The sequence below is a fragment of the Panthera uncia genome, chromosome C2 (genome assembly GCF_023721935.1).
Source record: "Panthera uncia isolate 11264 chromosome C2, Puncia_PCG_1.0, whole genome shotgun sequence".
NCBI classification, from domain to species: domain Eukaryota; kingdom Metazoa; phylum Chordata; class Mammalia; order Carnivora; family Felidae; genus Panthera; species Panthera uncia.
In genome coordinates this window covers 140,329,173-140,354,725 of record NC_064810.1, presented here as the reverse complement: position 1 = coordinate 140,354,725, position 25,553 = coordinate 140,329,173, and the positions used below count along the sequence as shown (strand labels likewise).

The 25,553-nt window shown below is 41.0% G+C and overlaps 1 protein-coding gene across 7 annotated transcripts in view; it reads left to right on the top strand.

The window, feature by feature from the left end:
• NEK10 (NIMA related kinase 10) overlaps positions 1 to 25,553 on the top strand; it is a 223,549-nt gene that overhangs the window by 180,595 nt on the left and 17,401 nt on the right. For 4 of the 7 annotated variants that reach the window (XM_049628906.1, XM_049628904.1, XM_049628910.1 and 1 more), the window contains 3 exons: positions 10,778 to 10,807; positions 12,641 to 12,741; positions 22,688 to 22,798. In XM_049628906.1, the coding sequence (XP_049484863.1) occupies positions 10,778 to 10,807; positions 12,641 to 12,741; positions 22,688 to 22,798 (242 nt within the window). Of the gene's footprint in view, positions 1 to 10,777; positions 10,808 to 12,640; positions 12,742 to 22,687; positions 22,799 to 25,553 lie in introns of those variants that run through there. The other 3 variants (XM_049628907.1, XM_049628905.1, XR_007457399.1) reach the window with 2 other exon arrangements.

Genomic DNA, 25,553 nt, shown 5'->3' with positions numbered 1-25,553 from the left:
TATGATTCAGATGTTGTTCCTTTTTAATGAGTCACTGAGTTCTCTAATTCTTATATCATGCTCTTTTGCCTTAGTTTCCCTCTTTTTCTGCTTCATTATTCTCCATAATTTTGTCTTCTATATCACTGATTTGCTGCTCTGCTTCATCCATCCTTCCCGCTGTGGCGTCAGCTCAGTTATAGCATTTTTAACACTTTCCTAACTAGATTTTACTTATTTTATCTCTGCTGAAAGGGATTCTATGCTTTTTTCAACCCCAGCCAGTATTCATTTTATCATGATTCTACATTCTGGTTCAGATATCTTGCTTGTATCTGTGTTGATTAAGTCCCTGGCTGTCATTTCTTCCTGTTTTTTTTTTTTTTTGGGGGGGGGGGTGAATTCCTACATTTTGTCATTTTGGAGGAAGAAGAAGAATTAATAAAATAAAAAATTAAAATTAAAAAGTTAAAACAACACAAGAAGAAAATAAATTAAGCTAGATCCTAGGTGTGTTTTGGTCTGCTTTTTGTAGGAAGCTTTATAGCATAGAGAAAAAGGGAAAGAAAAAAAAAGGTAAGAAAATGTTTGCAAATTTTAAAAAATGTATACAATAAAATAGAATAAATGAAATGAAGAAAGTGAAATAGAATTTTAGAAATTACAAAAAATAAAACATATAGTAAAAAGTTAAAATTTTTTTATAAAAATGGAAAATAAAAATATTATTTTTTCTTTCTGTATCCAAGAATAAGAAAAAGAAAAAAAATGAATAGATGCACCAGCAAACAGAATAAAATTACATCGAGTTTCCTCTAGAAGTAAAACTATGCAGCACTTTATAGTCTGTACACTAAGCAGGTGGAGAGACTTGTGTTGGTCCTTTAGGGCTTGGTTGTTGCAGTTGGATGGGGCTTGGTGTAATGACTCCACTCTCCACTAGGTGGCGCTGCTTAGCTTATTGGGGTGGATCTATGTGTCTTGTGTGTGCATATATGCACATGTGCAGGAGAGGTGAAAATGGTGTTACCCAGCTTCCCAGTCCGTAGCACCAGAACTCTGTGTTCTCACCAACCAGCAATCGAGCACCCCTCCTTTGCTCTGGCTTCTGTCCACTCCCTGCTTCTACACTCTCTGCATCCAAGCTGTCAGACTTCTAGGCAGCACCTTCCTCCCAAATTTGATCTCAAATGAGGCTGTGTTTCCAAACCCCTCACTTCCGAAGGCCCTGCAACTTGGACCTTCCCCCACCCTCTGGAGGAGGGTCTCGCTGGGCAGTGGCCGATGCCGGCTTGCCCCTGGGAACATTCATGCAGTCACACTGCTGCAGAGGCTCAGAGATTGTGGCTGGGTGCTGGCTCGCCTCAGAAGAAAATCATGTGATCACAGTGGCAGCAGTGCAGGGATTATGGTAAATCACAACACACAACTGGCACCAGATTTCACCACACCCTGGTGTCTTTGTTCCAATACCAACAATCGTGGCTGTTCTCTGGGGTCTGCTAGGACCTTTGCCTGTGGGGAGGCCCTAGGGCCTCTACCACATGCCCTCCTATCAGGGGAACCGCTTCTCCCCGTGTGCCCAGCCAGACCCCTCTGACCCTGCTGCCTGCTCCTGAGGATTCACCCTTCCCACTGGATCACTGCCAGGTATTGAGCTGTGGAATTTCCAACTCTGCTGTCCCCTGTTTATAGAGTCCTGATGGTATTAAAACCCTCTCCTTTCTCCTTTCTCCCTTTCTTGTTCAGTCACTTGTGGGTGTTTCCATTCTTTCTCTTTCTCTCCAGCTACTTTCAGGGAGAGTGTTTTTCCTCTACTCCCCCCCCCCAACTTTCTCTGTCCTCTCTCTGCAAAAACAGCTCCCTACCTTCCGTGGCTTCTCTCTTCCCCAGTTCACCTCTGTGCACCATATACCTGCCAAGTTCTGTGGCTCACGTTATGTGGATTATTGTGTTAATCCTCAGCTCAATTTTCTAGGTGTGCAAAATGGTTTGGTGCTGTTCTAGCTACATTTCAGGGATGAGAGAAACAGAGAACTTCCATGCTGCTCTGCCATCTTGGCCCCTCCCCCAATGAAAAATATCTGGTACTCCTAATGTGAACTTCTAGGTTCATACTGTGGTGTTACAGCAGTATTTAATGCACCTCAAACTCCTGTAGAACAAATAACCATGGAACCATTTTAAGTTAGCACTATTAAAGTCCTCTTGTTCTGTCTTTTAATACTAACTGGATTGGGTAAATAATTTATTATATACATATTTTATACATATTACATGTACATATACATTACATATACATGTTCTTTGCCAAAAGAAATGAAAACTTAAGAATTTCTATATTGCAACTGGTGCAGCCGCTCTGGAAAACAGTGTGGAGGTTCCTCAAAAAATTAAAAATAGATCTACTTCATGACCCAGCAATAGCACTGCTAGGAATTTACCGAAGGGATACAGGAGTACTGATGCATAGGGTCACTTGTACCCCAATGTTTATAGCAGCACTCTCAACAATAGCCAAATTATTGAAAGATCCTAAATGTCCATCAACTGATGAATGGATAAAGAAATTGTGGTTTATATACACAATGGAATAGTACGTGGCAATGAGAAAGAATGAAATATGGCCTTTTGTAGCAAAGTGGATGGAACTGGAGAGTATTATGCTAAGTGAAATAAGTCATACAGAGAAAGACAGATACCATATGTTTTCACTCTTATGTGGATCCTGAGAAACTTGACAGAAGAGCATGGGGGAGGGGAAGGGGAAAAAAAAAAAGTTAGAGAGGGAGGGAGGCAAGCCATAACAGACTCTTAAAAACTGAGAATAAACTAAGGGTGGATGGGGTTGGGAGGGAGGGGAGGGGGATGATGGGCATTGAGGAGGGCACCTTTTGGGATGAGCACTGGGTGTTATATGGAAACCAATTTGACAATGAATTTCATATTAAAAAAAAGAATTTCTATATTGCATAAATGAAAATATTAACACTCATTAACATGGATTGAATAAATGAACAAACATTTTTAGCATGTTAAATATTTTAGCTCTATTTCCCTAACTTTAGTCACTGATAGATTACCAATGCACAAATTTGGCCATATCTGAGTATCATCTGTACTACTATTTTCCTAATATATGTTTCTTTAATTTGATTCACTTTACCAAATTTAACTAAAGGAGAGTTTATACTATTGCTATAATTTATTGCTACCAGTATAGAATCACTCGCCATAAATAGATGGCGATTGTAAAAATAATGAAATATAAGCAAACGACATTATTAAATTCTAAGTAGATATTGTTGTCTGCTTATCCTGAGGTCTGCTTTCTTTGTTATGAAAGAACATTAGTTAATCTGAAAAATGGTGATGATGACATACTTGTTCCACACTGAAACTTATTCCTTGATAGAATCAATAGAAAGAAAAGAAAATTGGAAAAGTTTCATATCCAATCTACTTACTAGGTAAAATTATCCTGTACAAGTGCCTCCTGACTTAGGAGACTCAGTTCTTTAAAAATAATCATTTAGTTCTGTTGTCTATCAATCAAACAACAGGATATTTTGAATGGGGCGGAAGCATGTGGCAGGTTGTGTATAAAAAACAGACCTTTCCTCTTGAGGTAGGGAAAATGGTATCATATATTTGTGAAAATTAAACTATACCGAAACTTATTATTATGAGAAATCTATCCTTTGTCAAGTACTAGAGTACATTTTAATAATATGGATGCTGTTAGCATGGGTCAAATGTAAATTTTGGGGAGTGCCAGTCAAACCCAAATTTAAAGTGCAAATGGAATGTCAACTAAGAATCTGGCCTAATTTGACTGGATTGACACTGATGTTTCCCCCTCCCTTGCTCAGTTTTCCCATTTCTCAGCAGCGAACAGCCAGGCACTGAGCTGATGTATGGGAATTCTTATGCTCTGCATTCTGAATAGAAATTGTCACATCATGATTTCTGGGCTCTTAATTATGCTTTCTTACTAGATGACTGAGAAGCTATTTTTATACTTGTCTTTTGTTCATAAAGGTCAGATCTAAATTAAGTAGTCAATATTTCATCCAAATGTTCCAGAGAATATGGCTTAATATTCCAGTCCTTATTTTCAGCAACCTTCAGAAGCTTGCTTTCAAGTTAGTTATTGACATGAAGTAATTAATACTAAATTTCACAACTGCCAAAGTGATTTTGAGTACATGCCTTCTCTTATTTTATTGCATGGCAATTCTTTAGCATACAAAAAAAAGTGCTCACCAGACTTCGATCCAATTTATATAATACTAGTCTAAACCATACAATTTGGCATATAATTAGATACTTTTTTTTTATATTGTTTGTTGGGATTTGGATATATTGGTTAGATTTTCCAACCAAATTGTAAGCGTCTTTAGTAAAGTTTGAATATGTCTTGAGTACTTCCTCTGAGGTCAGGCCCTTGAAAATTACCTCTTGAGTCACTGATACAGACTACCACTGTATAAACCATTGTTTGAGAGCAATGCTGTTGAGAGCAACTGCATAAATATTCTGATGATAACTTAAAGAGTGGGGAACAATGACATTTTAGTGTTAGATTTAAGATTGGGGAAGGGGTGGGAGACAACAAGTTTCTTTTACCGGTGGTGATCTGCTTCCTAGCTCTTCCTGCCAAGGGAGACACTGAGGGAGTATGGACCAGGTCCCAGGTGAATGCTTCCTGGAGATGTTGATTTTTTTCATGTTCTTTGTAGGATAAAGTCTTTCCAAAGAGATACTCAAGTCTCACAGAAGTTATTCATGGCTAGAATCCAAGACCAAGTGCAAATTGCAAATCAGCTATTGAGTGGTAGCTCACAACCCTGTCCTGGGGGTTTCTGCCCTGGGGGCAAGGCTAAGTGGAAGGGTGGGGGAAGAAAGCTACACCAGCTTTATAGTAGGAATAAAGGGAGTTCAGTGTGGCGTGGATGGATTGTAGCAGTGTACAAAATAATTGATTCAATGGAGAAAGGCAAGGCTCTCAAATTCTAAACTGCTATTATTAATGTTTTTTAATGGAACTTAAATATAGTTTCAGGGTGTTTACAATCCCCTTAAAATTATTGTCATATAATAATTTGAATATTGTGGATAGTGACAGGAGAGCCAATATTAATAAGAGGTAAGAGACTCTTTCTTTTTTTTTTTTTCAATATATGAAATTTATTGTCAAATTGGTTTCCATACAACACCCAGTGCTCATCCCAAAAGGTGCCCTCCTCGATACCCATCCCCCACCCTCCCCTCCCTCCCACCCCCATCAATCCTCAGTTTGTTCTCAGTTTTTAAGAGGGCAAGAGACTCTTTCTACTAGCTGAGCCAACCACCTTCCCTCCTGTATAGCCAAGACCTCACTCATTCTTAATTGACATTCCTCACTATGGGTTCCATAGATTATTTGGGACATTTTAGACAAGGTGTTAGTTATTTTTTTTAATGTATATAACTACTTATTGTTTTTTTACTGCATTGGGATGCAAAAGCATAATTCTGCTTGAAGTTATTCTTTAGCAAATATCCTACTTTTATTTAACCCATTATTGATGGAACCAGATGGAGAATCAAAGACCTGGTTCCAAGAACATTTGAAGAACAGGGATTTATAGAGTAGTCAAGAAAGAAAAGCTGAAATAACATTGTTAAATTGAGCATAAGACTGGTGAAATAATACTATATATTTTTGTGATTAACTTCTTGATCAGCCTATAAAGTCATACTAATATATCAATTTCTACAGGTTAATCATGAACTCTACAGGCTGTAAACTGCCTGTACCTTTATTGGTGTGAATTATTAGTTAAATATACTGGGACATTTCCCAACAATATTAGATTAGGATCAAGTGGAGTTATTAGAAAATGCTCTAGCGTGATGTCAGAGAACCAAGCAATGATCATTTTGCCTGTTCTTCATGACTGTGATAAATTCTTGTTTAGGTAACTGAATGGGAGTTGGGGTCCCATCTTTTCTTTCTGTGTTGTGTTGTTTTGTTTTTTTAGTTTGATTGATCAGCCTTTGCATCCATAGTGCCAAGTAGACTATATTTTTACACCACAGTATTTTCTTCTTGAAAATTGCGGGTTACATCAATAGAGTTGACTTTAAAAAAAATGTTCCCTCTAGGACGAATAAAGGGAGCAAGCATGACTTGTGTGGTCGTTGTAGCAACGACAACGTTGTAGTGTAAGAAATAGCTAAGACAATGGAAAAAAGTCAGCCTGTGTGGACTAGACCGAATGCATATGCTGTTTTTAGGCCACAGATTGAGCCATAAAAATCTAACTTTCTATATTTTCCCAACACTGAGCTTAATTTTTTATACTGAGCCCCATTCCACATATTAGAAGACATAATACATTAGCCTAAATGCAAGTTTCAATATGTTGGTATTTCTTTGTCAGCTTAAAATCGGACAAACTGAGGATCGCTCTTCTCTCTGTTTTTCCCTGAATGGTATTTTTGGCATCATGATACTGGGGCTTTGAGACCGCCTGTGCTGGTGTCTGAGCTGATTGTTGGGTATGGTTATACTTCCATGTGGCATCCAGAGAATGTAGTGGCACAGCCCTATCTGACTTCCAGTCCCCGGTCCACAGTTCCCTCTGTGGCCACGTCCCCTAGATTGGCAGCAAGTTCTCTATAGGGCAAACTCTCTCATTTTGTCAGCTTACCTTCTCGCGAGATTGGAAGGGCCAGCCCATTCTTCCCTACCTCTCTGGGCCTAGAGACTTGGGAAGTCAGCAAGACCTCTTTGCCTCTGACACCCCGGGAAGCTATCTCTCCTGCCCCAACCTGCCCCTTGCTGTGGTGCAGGGAACATCCCATGCCTAGGGCTCTCAGAGTTCCCCATGGGAACTGAGCCCCCAGCCCTACCACACTTGAATCCCCAACTTAAAGAGAGCTCCATCATCCAACTCTCGCCTCCTCCTGCCACCACCCAGACTGCCTAAAGTGAGATGGAATTTGAGTCTCTTCTGAGACTTCTTTTCTTCTGTCTTTCTGTCCTCTCTCCTCGAGAAGCTTTGACTTATTTTGAGGAGCGGGAAGGAAAGGTTGCTCAGCAACAATTCTTTTGAATCTCTCTGCCTCCTGCTTAGACTCTCGCTTTTTAAAGCCCAGAAATGTACTCTCTCTGTTCCTGGTTGCTCTAGGCCATCCCACCTTGGGCAGTGCTAGCCTCACACTCTGCTGCTTGATGACAGGAGGCTCATGAAGTCAAGAGAAAGTGTGGGAAATAATGTAGCAGTGAATTCTCCTTGTGTATTATATAGTCACTTCTAGGAACTTCAAGTTTAAAAAATCCAGAGATTGTATCTTATAGTTTGAAAAAGTAACTAAAGGGATAGCAAATTTGGAAGTGAGGAAAGCTCTAATCTTCACACATGCGCAAATTACCTGAACGGGATGTGAGATGCTTATTGTAAAGGTGATTAAGCCAGAATTATTTTTTTTTAATGTTTGTTTATTTAGTCATAGAAAGAGAGAGACAGAGAAGGAGAGAGAGAGAGGCAGAGAGAGAGGGAGACAGAGAAACCAAAGCAGGTTCCACACCATTAGCACAAAGCCCAATGTGGGGCTCAATCTCACGAACCATGAGATCATGACCTGAGCTGAAATCAAGAGTCAGACGCTTAACCCACTGAGCCACCCAGGTTCCCCTAAGCCAGAATTCTAGAGGGAAGGGATTCAAAGCTGGCCTTTACACAGCTTGTTTCTGACGGTTCAAGTGAAAGGGAGTGAACGAAGCCTGATCACCCAGAGGGTGAAAGGTGCTGAGACTTTGATGCAGCTTCCTTCCGTCCTGTGGGAAATTTCACCAGGGGAAGCGAGAGGATGTGGGGCAGGGTGGATGAGGGAGGGGGGCGACTAGGTCCAGACTGTCAAGTCTCTTCCTAATCACTTCTACCTGCTTGTGGAACCGTTGGTCTGTGTTGGGAAGGATTCCATGCCCGAGCCCACTAGTCGTCATCTTCTCCCACACTTCCGTCTCACTTTCTGTGGGATGTCATTCAGTGACTGGGACCCAAGCTTCAGCAGCCTCCTTGGCTCCTGTTCCCCGTGGGCAGATGGTCACCACATTGCTATTCCAAATCAGGCCTTCAGCTCTGGGCTTCTTCTCATGAGATCACCTTTTCTGAAACACAGTCTCCCTTATGGCTCCTTACCATCGTATGCAGTCCCTGGCTACCTCTTTAGCTGTACTCAGTACTATAGCTTTTTATCATACTGCACGCTAGATAAACTGGACACCTTGCTGCTCTCCAGGTGCAGCCCTCACTTAGCTGACTCCTGTCCTTTGCTGAAACTTTCTTCTACTCAGAAGCTGCCACTGAAGTATACCTTCCCGCACACCAAATCCATATCCTGTCCTTATTGAGTGCCTACTAATTCTCCATGGTCTTCTCAAATGAAACTTTTGCATCAACTCTCAATCTCCCATCCTGTTACTCTGGGTGAACCTTTCATGAACCCTTTGTGAGTGCAATACCCTTTGTGGAACTTCTGGTGCCTTCTACACTGCTGGCCATAGGGGTAGATTATTGAGCATTTGTAGATTTAGACTACAGTTGAGTTACTTTGTCTCATTTTACAACAGTTAAGGAAAGACGTGAGAGTAAATCTGTCTGCTATACTAAAACTTAAAAGGTTGCATTGTCTTTCAACAAAGCATTTGGTCAAACACGGAGAAGGTGATGTATGTTTTGGTCCCATTCGTGGAGCAAAAATATTCTTTGCTTCTTCAGGGAACTCCTGCCCAAAATGTTCTCTTCTCCAGTTGTTTAAAAATTCCTGACTCTTAGGGGTGTCTGGGTGGCTTGGTCAGTTGAGCGTCCGACTTCGGCTCAGGTCATGATCTCACAGTCCGTGAGTTCGAGCCCCACGTCGGGCTCTGTGCTGACAGCTCAGAGCCTGGAGCCTGTTTCAGATTCTGTGTCTCCCTCTCTCTGTGACCCTCCCCCGTTCATGCTCTGTCTCTCTCTGTCTCAAAAATAAATTTAAAAAAAAAGTTTAAAAAAAAAATTCCTGACTCTTAGCAGAGAGAGTTCAGACAAATAGGGGGATTTACCATATCTTGGTTAACTTGGAAGAATACAGTGTAATCCATCTTTTGTTCAATTTGTAGTAATGAACAGTTTCAGGGCTTGTGCTATGAATTGTAGTTTCAGTAGACTGGATATATAGCATAAACCAAGTCTCAAAGCACCAAGAAAGGGCCCGGAATTTGACCATTATAATGTGCCATGAGATTAAAAACAACAACAACAGATAGAGTCACTGCAGAGACTACAAGGACCTAATGCTTCCAGTTTATTACATGTATATGCTTTCCAAAAATACCTAATCAATTAAGTGTTCAAAGGTCTAGGTAGAACATCATGTTAAAAACAGTGACCCTTTTAAGAAGAGGAATAGTCCTTGAGGTCTGGGAAGGAGCATAAACATAAGTTTAGATCTGAGGTAACCAGAGGAAGTGTCCTATTTAGCTAAGACTAAAAATTCCCTTTAGTCTAGGTGATAAGGGTGGGAAATTGAAAAGCAGTAACAGGTTAGATAAAAATACTCTTAACATATAAGGTACAATAAAATGATTAGCATTCAATTGATATAAAGAGCATTTACAAATCAATAAGAAAAAAAAGCATGGGACACAAACAGGAAATTCAAAGAAGTGCAATAGTCTCACCAGCATTTAGATAACCACAAAATAAAACAAAGATTGGCGAAATTGAAAAGTTTGATAATATATAGTGTTGATTAAGGTGCAGAAAAATGGACTCTCTTCTGGTCAATGTGAAAATTGATCCAGCTACTCAAATATGTATTTGTTAAAATAAGAAACACGTATATCCAAGGGCCTAACTATTTGACTTCTGCTTATCTACCCTAAAAGACCTTTTGTACGTCTACGCAACGTACTCACACACGTTTGCTCGCTGCAACATCATTTATAATCATGAGAGACTGAAAGCAAATTAAGTTCCCTTCCAGACAGAAGTGGCTAAGTAACTATGATGTATGCTGAACATGTAGTACTATATAATAGTGATTATAAAGAATGGCCTAGAACTGTGTGTGTTGAGAAAAAAGAATCTCCATGACAGAGTCATGAGGGGAAAAAAAATGTAGCACAGCCTTATAAGGTGTCATCATTTATTTTAAAAGAAAGAAAGAAAACATTAGGTAATACTATAGATTTTCTACAGTAGTAGCTTTCAAACTCTTTTGGGAATAAGCGAACCTCAACACGGTACACGTTTTCTATCACAACTGAGTGGACCTACTATGTTCAATGCACTCTGAAATTTTTCTATTCTGTCCCATTTCATTCCATCTCATTCCATCCCATATATCAAAATGCTGGTCTTGACGCATTAAACCGTTTTCAGGATTCAATCACCCTCGAAAAACACTGTTCTGAAAGTACACAGTTATGTATGTAAATGGATAGAAAAGTAACTGGAAGTTGATATCAGGTACAGCTGATCCAGCTCTGGAGAGGCGCTGAGGGGTGGTGGTTCCAGGGAACCTCAAGCCTTTTATGTAATGCCTAGGTTGTTTTTATGTTCATTTTACTTGCTTTACGTTGCGCATGTGTTATTCTTTATTTTTTTGGTGAATAAATCTAAACTATTTTTAAAAGTCAAAGATTTACTGGGTTGGAGGGAGCAGAGGTCAAAAGGTCTTAAGAAAAAATTGTTAAGCTGCATTGCATAACTGAGTAGTTCAGAAGACAGGCATTCTAGCTAACTATTTCTGTTTTTGTATTTAGGGCCACAGATGAGCACATTCTTGTGGCAAGGTAGAGTCAAACCCGTGTGATATCCCACTCGAAATGTCATCACAGTCTAAGAACTCTCTGCCACGCTGTGAGATTTTAACTTGTGAAATATATCCACAGATCAATAACATAAAGTAGTCAGCACATAGTTGATCAAAAAAATCAAACCCTCCAGTTTCAGAAAATGTGAAGGTAATGTTGCCGTAACAACCTTCTCTTGGCCACATTACATGGTCTGTAGTTTTCAGTATTGGTCTAGAAAAACAAATAGCTATGTTGTAAGAATCATTTCTATAGGAAACACCACTGTAGAAAATAATAGGACATATGTAAACTTGGCTATCTCTGTAGGCTGGAGCAGATACCTCCAGCCTTGTGTGTTCTATTTTAGAGCTACCTTTTAATTTATTAAACCTCATCTTAATAGTCAAGTAATTGATGATTTAAAGGAGTTAGACACACTGCCTAGGGGAGATAGATCCTTTCAATTTCAAACACTTAGTCAAGGTATTAAATGCAGATAAACTACAATTAGATTATTTTTTATAAGAATTTCTCAGCTAACTCAGTAAAGATGCCTGTAAACAAAGTAATATTTCTTTAAATATTCTGTTTATTTTTTTGTGTGTGTTTGTGTCTAAATATAAATTTTCACATGCTCATAATAAAATAGGTTGAATCTTTTAACGACCACATTAAATTTTCTCTGCAAATGTTTTGAAAACAATTTTATGGTAAAATATGCAAGCTTTCTCAGAAAGCATTTATATAAGACTCACTTTTCAGAATTTTAGCTATTGCTAAAGCAATGATTATATTCACATTTAATTTCATATAGGCTCAAGGTCGTATGGAGGGAAGAAAAGAGGGACTTTGGAGCTTTTCTTTTAAAAGGGGTAATTGGCAAGAGTATTATTGGAGCAATCATGCTATGGGTCAGAGGGAGGGAGAGCAAGAGGAGGGGGAACCTGGGGAAGGTGGAGAGGATAATATATATCCACATATCTGAAGTGTCTCTTCAGTTTTTCTTTTTCTCCAATGTGGACCTGAGGGTGAGAGGGGGCAGAGGTGGCCTTCTGGCCCATCTAGAGGTTAAGGCCATTTCTTTAAAGAGTTTTAAAGTTAAGAATGGACTACTTGTGGCTATGATATATGAAGGTGGGGAAGCCACTCAGATGCAGTTTGACATGAAGCTAGCCTCAAACTGTGAAAGTGGAGTGGCAGTATGATGAGAAGCCAGGATAAGTTACCAATGTGTCTTATTTAGAGCTAGAGAAACATCCAGGTGAACATTATAATTTGTAATAATCAAGGGTTACAGTAACCTTTAAACCCTTATTACAAATTGTATATTTTTTTGTTTGTTTGTTTCTGGGTTTTTTTTCCTCTGTAAGATTGCCTATTCGGTGTTTGTGTTAGTAGTTTTACTAAAATTAGTTTTAAAATATGATATTAAGGGCATAATGACTTTAAAATGTAAAAGCCTGATAGTCTGTTAACTGCACATATCTGAAGCCCAGCTTTTCAAAGGCCACAGTATCCAAAGCACCACTGACTCCTGGTGGCAGCCTGGTGTAATCGCAGGCAAAATTTCCAGGAGTATTTTTAATTGTTATAAAAGGTAACATTGTTATGTTACTCAGAAGTCATATAAGTAAAAGGAAGAAGTGCATACCATATTGTAAAATATGGAAGTGTTACAAGGTCTCTGAATATTATCTCATTGGTAGGATCAAGATTTTAGCTTAATTATTTTTTCAGAATTTTACCCCAAGTTCTACTAATATTTTCTACTAAATATTTTTGAAAGAGAAAACCAGGACCTTGACTAACTGCAGAATTTATCATCCACAGCATCTGCAGGGATTGCTGTGTCCCAGAGGAAAGTACGACAGATCAGTGATCCTATTCAGCAGATCTTAATTCAGCTGCACAAAATCATCTACATCACACAGGTCAGTATGCTAGCATTTTATTTCCTTTTCATCTTAAGTACAAGTTTGATGGTAATGTTGTTGAAGAACTACTTTGTGGAATTTTAAATTGGAACGAATGCTCATTTTTATTATCTCCAACTGCATATATTTGGGAACACTTTGGCTTAGCGGCACAGCCAGAGCTGGAAAGGTTGTAGGGTATAAAAAGCAAATATGGCAGTTTCCCCCTATGACTCATAACCTACTCTTTTGTCCGTGTCCCACCAAAAATGAATTTCAACACAAATGGCCCTTCATTATGGGGGTGAAAGTGGGGACAGGGCTGGGTTTTGAACAGCCTCGCTACAGGAAAGAAAAACTAGTGCCCACTGAGGAATCCTGAGGATGCTGGGTTAAAACTAGGACCTCTCAGAGGAGTCAAGATGGTGGAGAAGCAGGGGGACCAGGATTTCCCTTATCCCTCACACACAGCAGTACTGAGGTCAGAACACTTGGAATACCCAGAAAGTCTATCTCCGGAGTGACAGAAAAAATCTCGACAGATGGAGGGAGACAGATTGGCGGGACAGTGGTGAGTGTATGCAAATTGGGGGAGACAAAACAGTGTGGGCACAGAGGGAGGGATCCCCTTCCGTGGAGAGACAAAAGGAAGAGAAAGAGAAGCCGTGGATTGCGGTTTTGTGTTAGGACAAGAGAAAAAGCGCTCTGGACCACGGACTGGAGAATGAGAAATAGGGAGAGTGCCAGTCTCTACTTTGCAAACAGCCTTAGGAGCTGAAGATCAGAGTTTTCAAAAGTGCATGACTTTCTCCGGACTGAAGCCGCTAAGTGTGTGTGTGCATGGAGGGGATGGGGAGCCAGCCCTGGGTCGAGGTAGCGATCTCAGGAGTGCGGTGGGAGAAAACGGTCCCCTCCCTGAGTACTGTGAGAAGAGGGTATACTGCCCCCCCAAGAACAAAAGACCCTGCAGGTGCCAGCCAAAGGCCCTTTATCAGCAGGGCTGATTGGCATTTCCCCAGAACCAGGTCTGCGTGGTGTGAGATCCTTTAAGACATTGGGTTTTGAATCCCTTCTGAGCGCCTAGGGGGTGAGGGAGACTGTGGAGCAGGGCAAGCTGACTGCCCCCCACTACTCTGCGAGGGCTGCCTGAGCAGCATGGTTTGAGACGCCCAGTGGGGAGGAGAGATTGGGTGTCACCATTTTCTCCCCAACACCGACACGGTGGGGCTTCAGGGCACGACGCAGCGGGTCCGGTGGAGGCTGGACCCCCTTACACCAAACCCCGCCTGTCCGTGCCTGGTAACTGCATATCTACTGGAGTGCGACTGACACTGGGCAAGCCAGACAGCCTCGCCTCCAGACCCGCACAGCCACCGGTTCCAGACACCAACAGACAAGTGTCCTGCCATTTTGTATGTTAGTCCGTTGCTCTTTTTTTCCCTCTCTCTCTCTTTTCTTTCCTTCTCTGTTCTCTTCCTCTTCTTTCTACCCTCTTCTTTTTTTTCTTTGGAATAAGGCTCATAGTTTCTGATTTGGTTTTTGGTCAATTCTTCTTGTGTGTGTGTATACGTATATGCACAAAGTTACCAAAGTTAACCAAGGTCTTAATGTTAATAAGAAAAGAAATTTTTGTAGATGAAGTGTAGGCATATGGATGAGAAAGTAACTAGCATTCTGGAGTCTAAGATTGCATGTCTTATGCAGTTCATTTGTTCATTCATTCATTCATTCATTTGACATATAATTATTAGGTGCCTACTATCAGATGCCACTGTTCTATGCATTTGTGACGTATCAATGAGCAAAACATATAAACATTTACTCAGTCTAAGATCCAGAGAGCCAATCTTATGACTCTGTCACTTGCCAATCGTAGCGATTCCAATTATATGTTCGAGGACTAAAGAGAAATGCCACCAGGTCGGTGGACCGAATGGGCCCACTGTAAGTCACACTGGGCTAATACACTTACTCTCTCCCCAAAACCAAACAAACAAAACAAGCCAACAAGCCAACAAACAAAAATCCATGCTGATTGGTGTATGACGGTGGCATTATGATAATAAATGGCTGTAGGTCTCTTTGGGCCTCAGACTTGGAGGAAAATGTATAGTGTATACTTATATCAGTGTTTCTGGGCCCTTCCTAAAGGAGTCCCAGCTATTACCCCCTAATCAAGGGCTTTGGGTCTTTAAATTGACCTACGTCTAGAAATCGCATGAGAGGCTGTGACTGTCCACTGTGGCGACGGCAAATCAGGTCAGATTTTTGTCTACCAGACCCAGAGTTTCTTTTCTGTTATTTGGATTAAAGAATACTCCAGTATTCTGAGCCACCACCAAAGACCACTGGGGTCAAAGCACTCTAATTAACAGTGCATTCCTCCCACCCTTTCTGGTAAATGCTTCTAACTGTCACTGGTGGGTAAATGGCGTCCCTTGGCCTCTGCTTCTTTGGGATCACATCATCCCCGTTGGGATCCTATATTTTCAGTGTTGTACCTGGCCTACAAAGGAAAGCAGCCGTAGAGATTTTTAAGGATGCTGGTGCTCCCGTCTCTAACGAACTTCTCCATACCTTAGTGACAGGAGTGGCTTCTGAGTATTTTTGCTGAACATAATTGCGGAGTGAGTGTGCAGGTCACACATGGTAAATGGCAGGTCCCCAAGCCTTTGGATTCCCTCCTCCACATGTCAGGGTAGCTCTGGCATTTTACCCCCATTAAACGAAGGTCACCATTGAGTTGGAGTTGTATAGCATGCCAACCAAGTAAGCAGTTACCTTCAGCTGCAGGAACTAATACATTAAATCTGGACTCTCTAGCAAGAGCACCCATATGAATGAATTCAGCCTGATTTAGTGTCGTGTTTCACCCTTCTGGGCCTAAAACCCTTTGAATCTCCTACACATGTTCCCTGCGTTGCTGCTGGTACAAAGTAGCAAAGTCTTGCAATTCTGACAGGTAAGCTATTTCCTTCTGGGTCATAGTGTGCACCAGTTCCCCTGCATCATGTCGAGATATGACCCACGTGATGGACTTGACCCTCGTTGTGGGTCTTAGGAGGAATAAGCATTCCTTTTTCAGATCTCACTCCTCATCTATCCCAGATGAGGTTAGTGTAGAGTTTTCAAGCAAAAGAAGGCTGGTCTCCTCAGACACAGAGTGACAAGCTACTTCCGCTGGCAATAATGACTCAGAGTGGCAGGACTGTCCGTTTTATCTGGATCCAACAAAGTGTCCCTATTTCAAGCTTTCGGATCCTATTCTTTTTTCTAACTTTCACATGAAAAACTCGGCAAAGTAGGCATTCACCTGACGTTGCAATTTAGCAACCTGCCCTATTAAATTTGTATTTGATAATCAGCCGTATCTGTGCTGTGGTAGCAAGAAAATCACAGGCTCTTTTAGGGCTGTCATGGAATCTCTCTGGGGCTCAGACTATGATGTGAGCCACGAGTTCAAGGACCCAAGCTTGTCATTGTTTTTCCTAAGTGTTCTGATGCACTTTGAAGAATCCATCCCACAACACAGTCCTTGTGGTCTTCCTACTTCGTAGTGCAGCAGCCACTCAAGCTTCCAGGGCACTTCCTTCAGTTGGCTCTTTATCATGGTGATACTTGATCAATTGTGATGCCACCGCATGTCATGGGCTATCAGCGTCCCGTGTCCCGTGGCAAAATTCAGCACTGGGCTCGGTTCCAAGGGCACAATCAAACCAAGTCCCAATTCCTATCTGTATGGGTCCTTCTTCTGGGACCTTGCTGGAGCCTAATCTGTTGTCAGTGAGGGTCCAGTTAGGAGACAGAAACCACACAGTAATTTCAACAGGGAAGATTTAATATAAAGAATTACTAAAAAATTATTAATAGTAACGGTATTATTTAAGAAGGAGGAGAAGAGAATATCTAAAGGACATAGCAAGAGCAGATATGGAAATCACTATTTATAGGGCTGAGGCAGAGCATCCAAGAAAGGAAGAAAAGAGAAGAGGACACTCCCATCCTGGGCTCAGGTCCAGACCTCATCGGAAAGATCAGAGAAATCCACTGAGATGCTGTGCTAGAGAAATTTGCAGGAAGCCTTCCCCTGGGGGGTTAGGGCAAGTAATCCATGCTGAGCTGTCATGCTGTGGAACTTGCTGGAAATCAGCACGTGTGGCTTGGGCTGGGAAATACCCTCTATGGGACCAGAGGAGGCTTCCCACTGGTAGGTGCTCCTCCATGGAACATTCTGGGAAGCTGCCTATAGGATTGGTGCCAGTGAAACTGTCTAGGGGTGAGCACCACTCTGGTTTCCCCTTGGCTGCTGACCACTCAGTGCTGCAGGACTGAGGCAAGGCGGGAGCATCACTGGGACCAGAAAGTCAAGCACCGTTCTCCTCCAGCATCCCTCCAGTGCTCTCTCTCTACAGACAGAGCCCAACATCCTGGCAAGGGAGAAATTCCAGTGTCACATGCAGGGCACCAAAGGGTGAATTTGGAGCCGAGAGGCAACAAGTAGGCAACTGTCACACTTGGGCTGGGGGACTAGGCAAGGGACTCCCTTCTGTGGGACCTACCCACCTCTGAGTTCTCACTGCTTCCCCTTTGGCTTCTCCCTAGCCTGGCTCTTACCTGTCACGTTTTCCCCCAAATCTGCTATTCCTTCCAATCACTCTTAGGGCTAGCCTTTTGAGACTCAAGAGTCTGAAATTGATTACTTTTTTCCTCCATTTTCTGCTGTCAACCTTTCCCTTAGGCAATCCCACCGAACTGTCTACCTGATTAAATGAAAGAGGGTGAAGGGGTACAAGGAAGTATGAGGGGGATGTAGAAAATTGGTTAATAAATCAAAACATAATCTGCCATATCTCTATTGAGTAAAGATATTATATTCAAAAATGCATTTCCATTTAAATGCTGGTGTAGAAATATGGGGAAGCATTCTTTAGCGTTAAGGAAATAGCTTTAAATAGCTTATTGGTTACCTCAATGCTTAACTACTAAATTGAGAGAAAGTATACTTTGAAATTTAAATATAGTTTCCATATGCCTGTCTTGCTAATTTTTATATAATAAAAAACTTTTTGATGGATGTGTTCCATTTCTTTGTTGGATTTCAAAGTAATGTTAAAGCAAGAATGAAATGATTATAAATATCTTATTATTATGCTCTCACACTTCAGCATAACAAATGATTTCATATTTTTTGGCAAGCTGGCATTCCTTGCTACAAGTTCAGATGTAACCATTGTGGTTTTTAAAATGTATTTCCAGAATACTTGAAAGTTTATGACATTGCAAATAGGAAGGAATGTTTCCCTTTTGGGGAACTTTAAATTATCATGCTAGCCCAAGACAATGCCTTTCAAATGAAGGAGATAAAAACAAGTCTGAACATGATACCTTCCTATTTGCTACAGGTGGAAGGCCAAGATCAGTCTTCTCTGTCTGCTAATTCCAAAGGAAATCTGCTGAAAGTAAATCTGAATCAACAAACGAGCACACAAACAAACAAACAACTCTTCTTGTCCCCATGTTTATTTCCTAGTCAGACTCCTTGGTGGGCTTACGCCTGTGGTACCTGCCCTGAATTGCAGGACCTCACCCTTCCCGACAAATGGCAGATAACCTTACAGGGGACACTCTGGGCTGATGGTGGCCTTTCCTATCCAGTTTCCATGGAGACAGATCTTGGAAATCATCTAAAAGCAACTATTGTTAAAGGCAGGATGTTAAAATCCTTACGCTGCCTTCACTGATTTGACATCTGCTTTTATCAAAACTGAGATGGTAATCTTAAGACAGCCAGCTGAGAATAAAATCAGTTGTTCGTTTCCATTGCTGGAAACCAAAATCCATCTCCGGGCAAATACGGTGACCAAGGTACATACGTTACCTTTTAATACGAGTCTTTGTGTGTTGTTGCTTAGCTGAGACCTACGCAGCCAACTTATGCTTTGGATTTAATTCTGTACTCAGAATCCGATGACTTGGTTAAAGAAATGCTTTGAAAATCAGCACATAGCAACTTTTAAAAACCAAACATCTGTCTCCTAGAGCACAGACGGGCAGTTAGGTGGACCAGCCTCAGACTGCCATCTTAACAACCACAATTGTTGCTGATAGAACAAAAACTGTGGCTGGGAACAGCTGTCCCTCGGATGAAGTTATACTCTGGCTGTCATCAGTGAAACAAACTGCTCTTTTCAGCAATAGTCATAGATGGAATTGGAACCCTCCTTACTGTCTCTTATCTGGGTCTCCTGGTTCCTAATGGCAAGGGGGATAGATTACACTGGATTTAGGGTAAAGCCATGCATCCAAGTGGACTCGTGTTTTCAGGGTTTGCAGATTCTAAGAGAAAGCTTACATTTTGTGCCTTTATTTTGATAATGATCTTTGAATTTTTGTTAGCATTTAGGGAAATCTCCTTTTAGGTAGTAATATATCAAAATAATTTGTTTTTACAGAAAAGATATTATTTAAGTCACTTCAAATGGGACACTCTCCATTATTGCTGGTGTGCACTAGGTATTCTTAGAGACACTAGAGAATGTATCTTTAAGAAGTATCCCTACATCATGCAAGTTCAAGACTCTGGTATAGAACATAGAGATCAGATTTCATCTTTTCTGTTGTTACTTTGGGATGGTAAAAACAAAAAATAAGCTCTTAGATGTGTGGTGTTGAGAGACTCATCTTTTCTAGAATCAGTTTCTCCATCAGTAAGATTCGGGTAGTTTCTGGGACTATTGCAATGAAGGAAATAATGTATGTGGAGTGTTTGTAAAGTATTACACTGTAGAAATACCAGTGGTGGTGTGTGTGCTCTGGGATAAGGGTTGTGTTAAAAGAGGAACCAACTCAGTCGTTATGCATGTTACATAATGTCTTGAAGCTCTGATTTCCTTACTTGTAACACAGTAGCTGCCTTACAAGTTTATTGTGGGGAGAAAAGGGACATAATGCACACAAAAGAGTAATCATAGTAACTGACACATAGGAATCATAGGTGTTAATATTCTATTCTTAGTATTATAGTTCTTGTATATAGTATAGTATACTTACTTCTTCAGCAATTGAACTATGTATCATTCTGCGCAAAATTTTAAATTCTTCCATGAAAATTTTAAAGATGGGGTGCTGGCTATCGTGATAATTATTCCAATAAGTAAAATAGCTTTCTAATACTGTCTCGTGTATGAATCTTAAGTCGACTGTTAACTTATTCAAGAAAGCTTTTATGAGAATTAATTCAAGCAATCAGGAGCAATAAAAGCAATTCTGAGTTAATTATAGGCTTATCAAGTTAAATGAATAGCAAGGATTTTAAGACTATTTGAATTAGCAGTCCGGTAGTGACAGCTGCCAGTGCTGGGGTTAGTCTCTTTCAGAGGAACCTGTGGACCCACTGGCACTTCACACCTTCAGAAGTCCGCTGTGCAGTTAGGTGGATCACAGAAGGCTTGCTGCCGCTCTTTGGCAATTGGAATCGTGCAAGGCAACAACTAGACGGTCCTGGGCCAACACTGCCCTCTGGTGTTTGATTTAGGGAAGTGGCAACTTCCCGTGGGTAAGGGTAGGGAATTCTCAAAACCAAAAAGGTATCTCCAGGCACTTCTCCCATCCACTCCTCTCTAACCAATCCCCTTGCTAGAAAGGTGTGCACAGGACCCTTCCCTTCTTTGTCTGGTCCCACTCTTAAGTTAAATTCATTACTTTTGCTAATCTGTCATGCACACATGTATCACTTATACTCATTTTCCTTCTCATCTGTCTTCCAACCATTTGCTTATTAATGCCAAGAAATCTCTCTCTCTCTCTCTCTCTCTCTCTCTCTCTCTCTCTCTCTCCCTCTCTCTCCCTCCCTCCCTCCCTCCCTCCCTCCCTCTCCCTCTCCCTCACACTCTCCCTCTCTTTCTCTCCCTCTCTCTCTGTCCACATTTATTTCCCTTTTCATTCCATGTACAAGGACAATAATTATGACCATTTGCTGGGGATAAGGAGAGTGATTCAATTACATCTGGAGCTAGGTACAAGAATGCTCTAGTTCTGAAATAAAAAGAGCTCATTACAGATTCAATGCTGTCAACTTACAGAACCTTCCAGAGTATACTAAAGGACTTCAGATCCTCCAGCAGAATCTTGGTTCCTCTGTAATTAAGCCTGCTTTGACTCAAGTAAAATCAAAGGGTTGACTAGAATTACAGATGGTACTGTTAAAACATTTTTCAATTACATTGTTTTTCTGTTTATGGCATTACAGCGCTTCATAATGGGTCCCACATTCTGTTGTGTCTGGGCTGATGAACAGTTTTTCTCTGGGTATGAGAAGCCGTTGTGAGCCCCCATTGACCCCATTCATTTCTCTATTACCTTTTATACATTCCCCTGCTTCATGTAACTTGAATGAATGGACATTCCTTGTAGCCAGGATGTGGTAAGTTACACTACACTAACAGATACACCCGAAATCTCTTTGCTTGGCACAGCAGTGGTTTATTTCTCACTCAGCTAAATTTGGGCGGGTCAGGTGGCCCTCCTCCATCTTGTGGCTGTGCCATCTGGAATGGATGGGCGCCAAGCTCCTTGCCCAGGGCAGACAGGGATGGAGGAGAAGGATGCCGTCCTTGAATTGCCACATCCTCGGAGTGACACATATCATTTTTAGTGGCCAAAGGGGTCACATGGCACCAAACCTAAACAGTAAGAGAGTATAGAAAAATGGAATGGGGGGTAAATAACTGCCACTACCACATTTGTCTCCTTTTGGTCTGAGCCTTTAATTCTATTCTTGTATTTTTGTCGGCTGGATTTGTTTTGTTTTGTTTTCAATCTTGAGAGTGCCTACTACTACATCTTCCTTCCCACTTAGCCATCTCTTTTCTTAATGATTCTTTTTCCTCTCCTTCCAAATCCTCTCCATATTTTCAACAAACCAAATGTTATTTCCACTCTGAGACTACTTATCATTCTGACCCTATTTCTTTGCTCTATTATCCTTCTTCCAAACTTTACTTCAACCCTCTGTGCTTCTCAGGATCTTTGGTTTCCTTGTGTAAATTCAACCTGCAGATCTTTACAAAATCAATGTTTTGAAATCTCTAATTTCATCCAATTGCCATATTTTCAGAGATTTCAAAGTGACTTGCTACTAAGTCATTAAATCCAACTCATCCTGGCACAGCCCTAATGTATACTAATTCATTCTTTTCTTCTTGACAAGATTGGTCCCTACAGTCTGATCTCTATGTGAATGTCAGGAGCGCTCACAGACAGGCATCTGACTTCGTAGTGCAGATATGTGCTTCCTGTTCCAAAGTGTCAGATCCTTCAGGAGTGCCTGTGTGGCTCAGTCGGTTGAGCATCCGACTCTTTATGTCAGCTCAGGTCAGGATCCCAGGGTCATGGGATCAAGCCCTGCGATGGGCTCCGTGCTGAGGGTTGAGCGTGGAGTCTGCTTAGGATTCTCTTTTTCTCTCCCTCTGCCCCTCTCCCCAGCTCGTGCTCACTCTCTCTCTAAACAAACAAACAAACAAAAACAAAAACAAAACACAAAGAAAACATAAAACACAAAGCGTCAGATCCTTTAGGACCTTGGTCAGGGTGTTTAGCACAATTCTGGGCATGACATAGCACGTAAACATGTGATAGAATGCATCCTTCCTCGTGAAGTCTGTTCTTTGCAAAATTCAATTTATATGTGCAATTTAGTTTTTATATGAAAAATAATACCAATAAAATGAAGGAACAATAGTATAAATGGAAGCAGCCTTTTGAAAGAGAGAGGAGTAATATATTCCTTCTGGATTGTGGAGTGAAAAATTATCACACCTAGTCATGATATTTGGAGTAAAATTTATATTCTTATTTAGTCCTGTTGAATTCGTATTGTTACACTGACCCTCAGTAAATGCTTCCAGGAGTCGTCTGTACACTGTTACCAATTTGCTTACAGTAATTGTTTTCTCATTTTATGCAGCTTCCTCCAGCTTTGCACCACAATTTGAAAAGAAGGGTTATAGAGAGATTCAAGAAATCCCTCTTCAGCCAGCAGAGTAACCCTTGCAATTTGAAATCTGAAATTAAAAAGGTACCGTATTCTACATATAGGAATTCTACTTTGGCTAACAAAAACACATCGGAAGAGTTAAATTTTTATAACTTCTCTGCTTTGTACTTTTTAAGGTCTATCTTCTATTAAAGGATACTATCGTTATTTGTTTTGGTCCTTCCAAGCTGTATAAAAAAGACACCATAAACCGGGGAGCTTATAAACAGCAGAGACTGCTCTCAGTTCTGGAAACTGTCCAATATCAAGGTGCCAGCACGGTCATGTTTGGTACAAGCCCTCTTCCCAGTTGCAGACTTTTGACTTCTCCTATCCTCACGTGGCAATTGAGGCAAGGAAACTCTCTGGGGCCTCTTTATAAGGGCACTTTTTTATAAAATCACTTCCATGAGGGCTCTGTCTTCGTGACCGAATTACCTCACAATGAGTCAATACCATCACTTTGGGGGTTAGGTTTCAACATACAAATTTGAGGGGACACGAACATTCAGACCACAGCACTGCTTATGATACTAAATCAAGGTTATCTTTGCCTCTAATTTTCTCACCTTTATTTCTGTGGCCATCATCTCAGAAGACGAATAGAAAATTGCTTCAGTATGATTACATGTTTTCCAAAGAATAAATGTTATTAAACATCTTTAATTAAAAATATACTTTAGCCTTTTTAAAAAGAATTCTGTTTTTTATTTAAGAGAATGTAATATTTTATTAGAACATTCTCTAGGAAGCCCCTTAATTGAGCTGTGCCACCCAAACAATTCATTTAACTGGGTGAAGCTGTGATTTTTATCACCTAGGAGGGTGGAAAGAACCACTGTTGACCCCCGACCACCATGGGGAGGAGGGACACTGACCACCTGCTCCTGCACAGTTGAAAACCCACATATAACTTGTGACTTCCCCAAACCTTCATTACTAATAGCCCACTGTTGAAAGACTTGCCGATAGCATAAATAGTGGATTAAAACACATTTTGTAAGTTATATATTATATACTGTATAAGCTAGAAATAAAATCATAAGGAGGAGAAAATACATTTACAGCACTGCACTGTGAGAAATCCACATATTTGGACCCATGTAGTTCAAACCCATGTTGTTCAAGAGCCAACTATATTTCTAAGTTTTTCCCATCTTCGACATTCTACAATCTCCTAGACCTTGGGTGTTAGTCAATGTTTCTAATTATACCCACGAATATTAAATCACAAAAAGGTTAAATCAACCGGATGGAAAGAAAATTGTCTATCTCTGATTAGCACGACTGGAGAAGAGGAAATCCCTTTGTCCTGGTCGGTAGCCATTTCGATATAGCCCTTGGAGCTGGCCACAAACTTCCCTTTTCCTGTCCCCGAAAGACCCCAGGCCCTAGCGGGTTGGGCCTGTTCCAATTTTATACGTACATTTGTAAAGTTTTACCTACACTTAAACTTTGAAACCATCATGCCACCAATGCTCTTTTCCTTTAGAGTTTCTTTTTCCTTTAATGGATCCAATCTTAAGCATAAATGTACTCCTTATTCAGGCAGTATGATGGGCCCTTTGATACGAAATGCAAACAGTATGTGTTTGCTCTGTTACCTTTTACATCAGCGGCGTCCGCCGACACACAAACAGGAGATGGAAAAACAGACACGGCAGCAGGTAAACAGAACATAAACCCTACCTCATCAGAGATCAAGAGCGCAATTTCTTTCATGGGCTGTGTTGGCAAATGAGGCCAAGAAACAAAGCTCAAGTAGATCAAACAGAAGTGGATGAGACTGTGGATATTTATTTTTATGATATTTACATATTGCATCACGAATACCAATAAATGTATTTTAGGAAGACGGAGCCTCAAGTCTCCCATGAAAACATTACATGTTGCTAGGTTTTCATATTCTTATTAAAATGATATGCAGAATAATCCACTTTGTATACAAATTTAGTTTAACAGAAATCCCAGCTTTAAGAGATCAAAGTGCCTGCATCACAGCTTGCACAAAGGTTCCCTCCCCTCCCCCACCCCACCCCCCATTGTTGAGATTTTCCACCAGTGCATGTCCTTCCTTAAAGCAGAGTATTCTCTCTTCCGTCACTTAGATTTTTGGTTTGCATCCCTTTCTTGCTGGCTTTCTTTTCTGTCCAGACAGAAAAAAGATGCTCTTTTGTTAAACCGACCCCACCACCTTGTAGGCCTTCCTCTGTACAGTGGAGGCTTCTCTCAGAGCACTTAACCTTCTGCCCTTGGTCTGGGGAATAAAAAGGGATTAATGGGGGTGGTCAAGGGCATTCAGGGAGCCCAGGGTGGCAGGGGCAGGGGGGAAGGGGGGATGGAACTCAAAGACTTATCCCTTTTCTCAACTTTGTTTAGAGGCACATTTCTCCGGTGAGGAATGCCATAGTCCCCTCTGACACTACAAGCTTGTGGTGGTTCGTTCCATCACGGCGTATGCGCTCCTGATCATGGAGGCAGGCCTCCTCTCCTGTGCGCTAAACAAATCTGCCTGGAATATTAATACACCTCCTATTCTCCACCACTGAACTGAGAGGCCAGCTCCTCCATAAAAATCTCCCTCACTTTTCCCTGTACACAATCAATCTCCCTTTTCTCTGTGCTTTTTTAGTTTACTCGCATTGTTGTGTTTAAAGAGCTTTTTATCTGGCTTACATTTCTGTCTCCCCCAAAGGCAGTGAGTGTGTCGTATCCATCTTTGATTGCCCGTGGTCTTGCACAGTGCCTGGCACGTGATGGGGCTTAATGTATGATCGTTGAATAGAGAGTATATTCT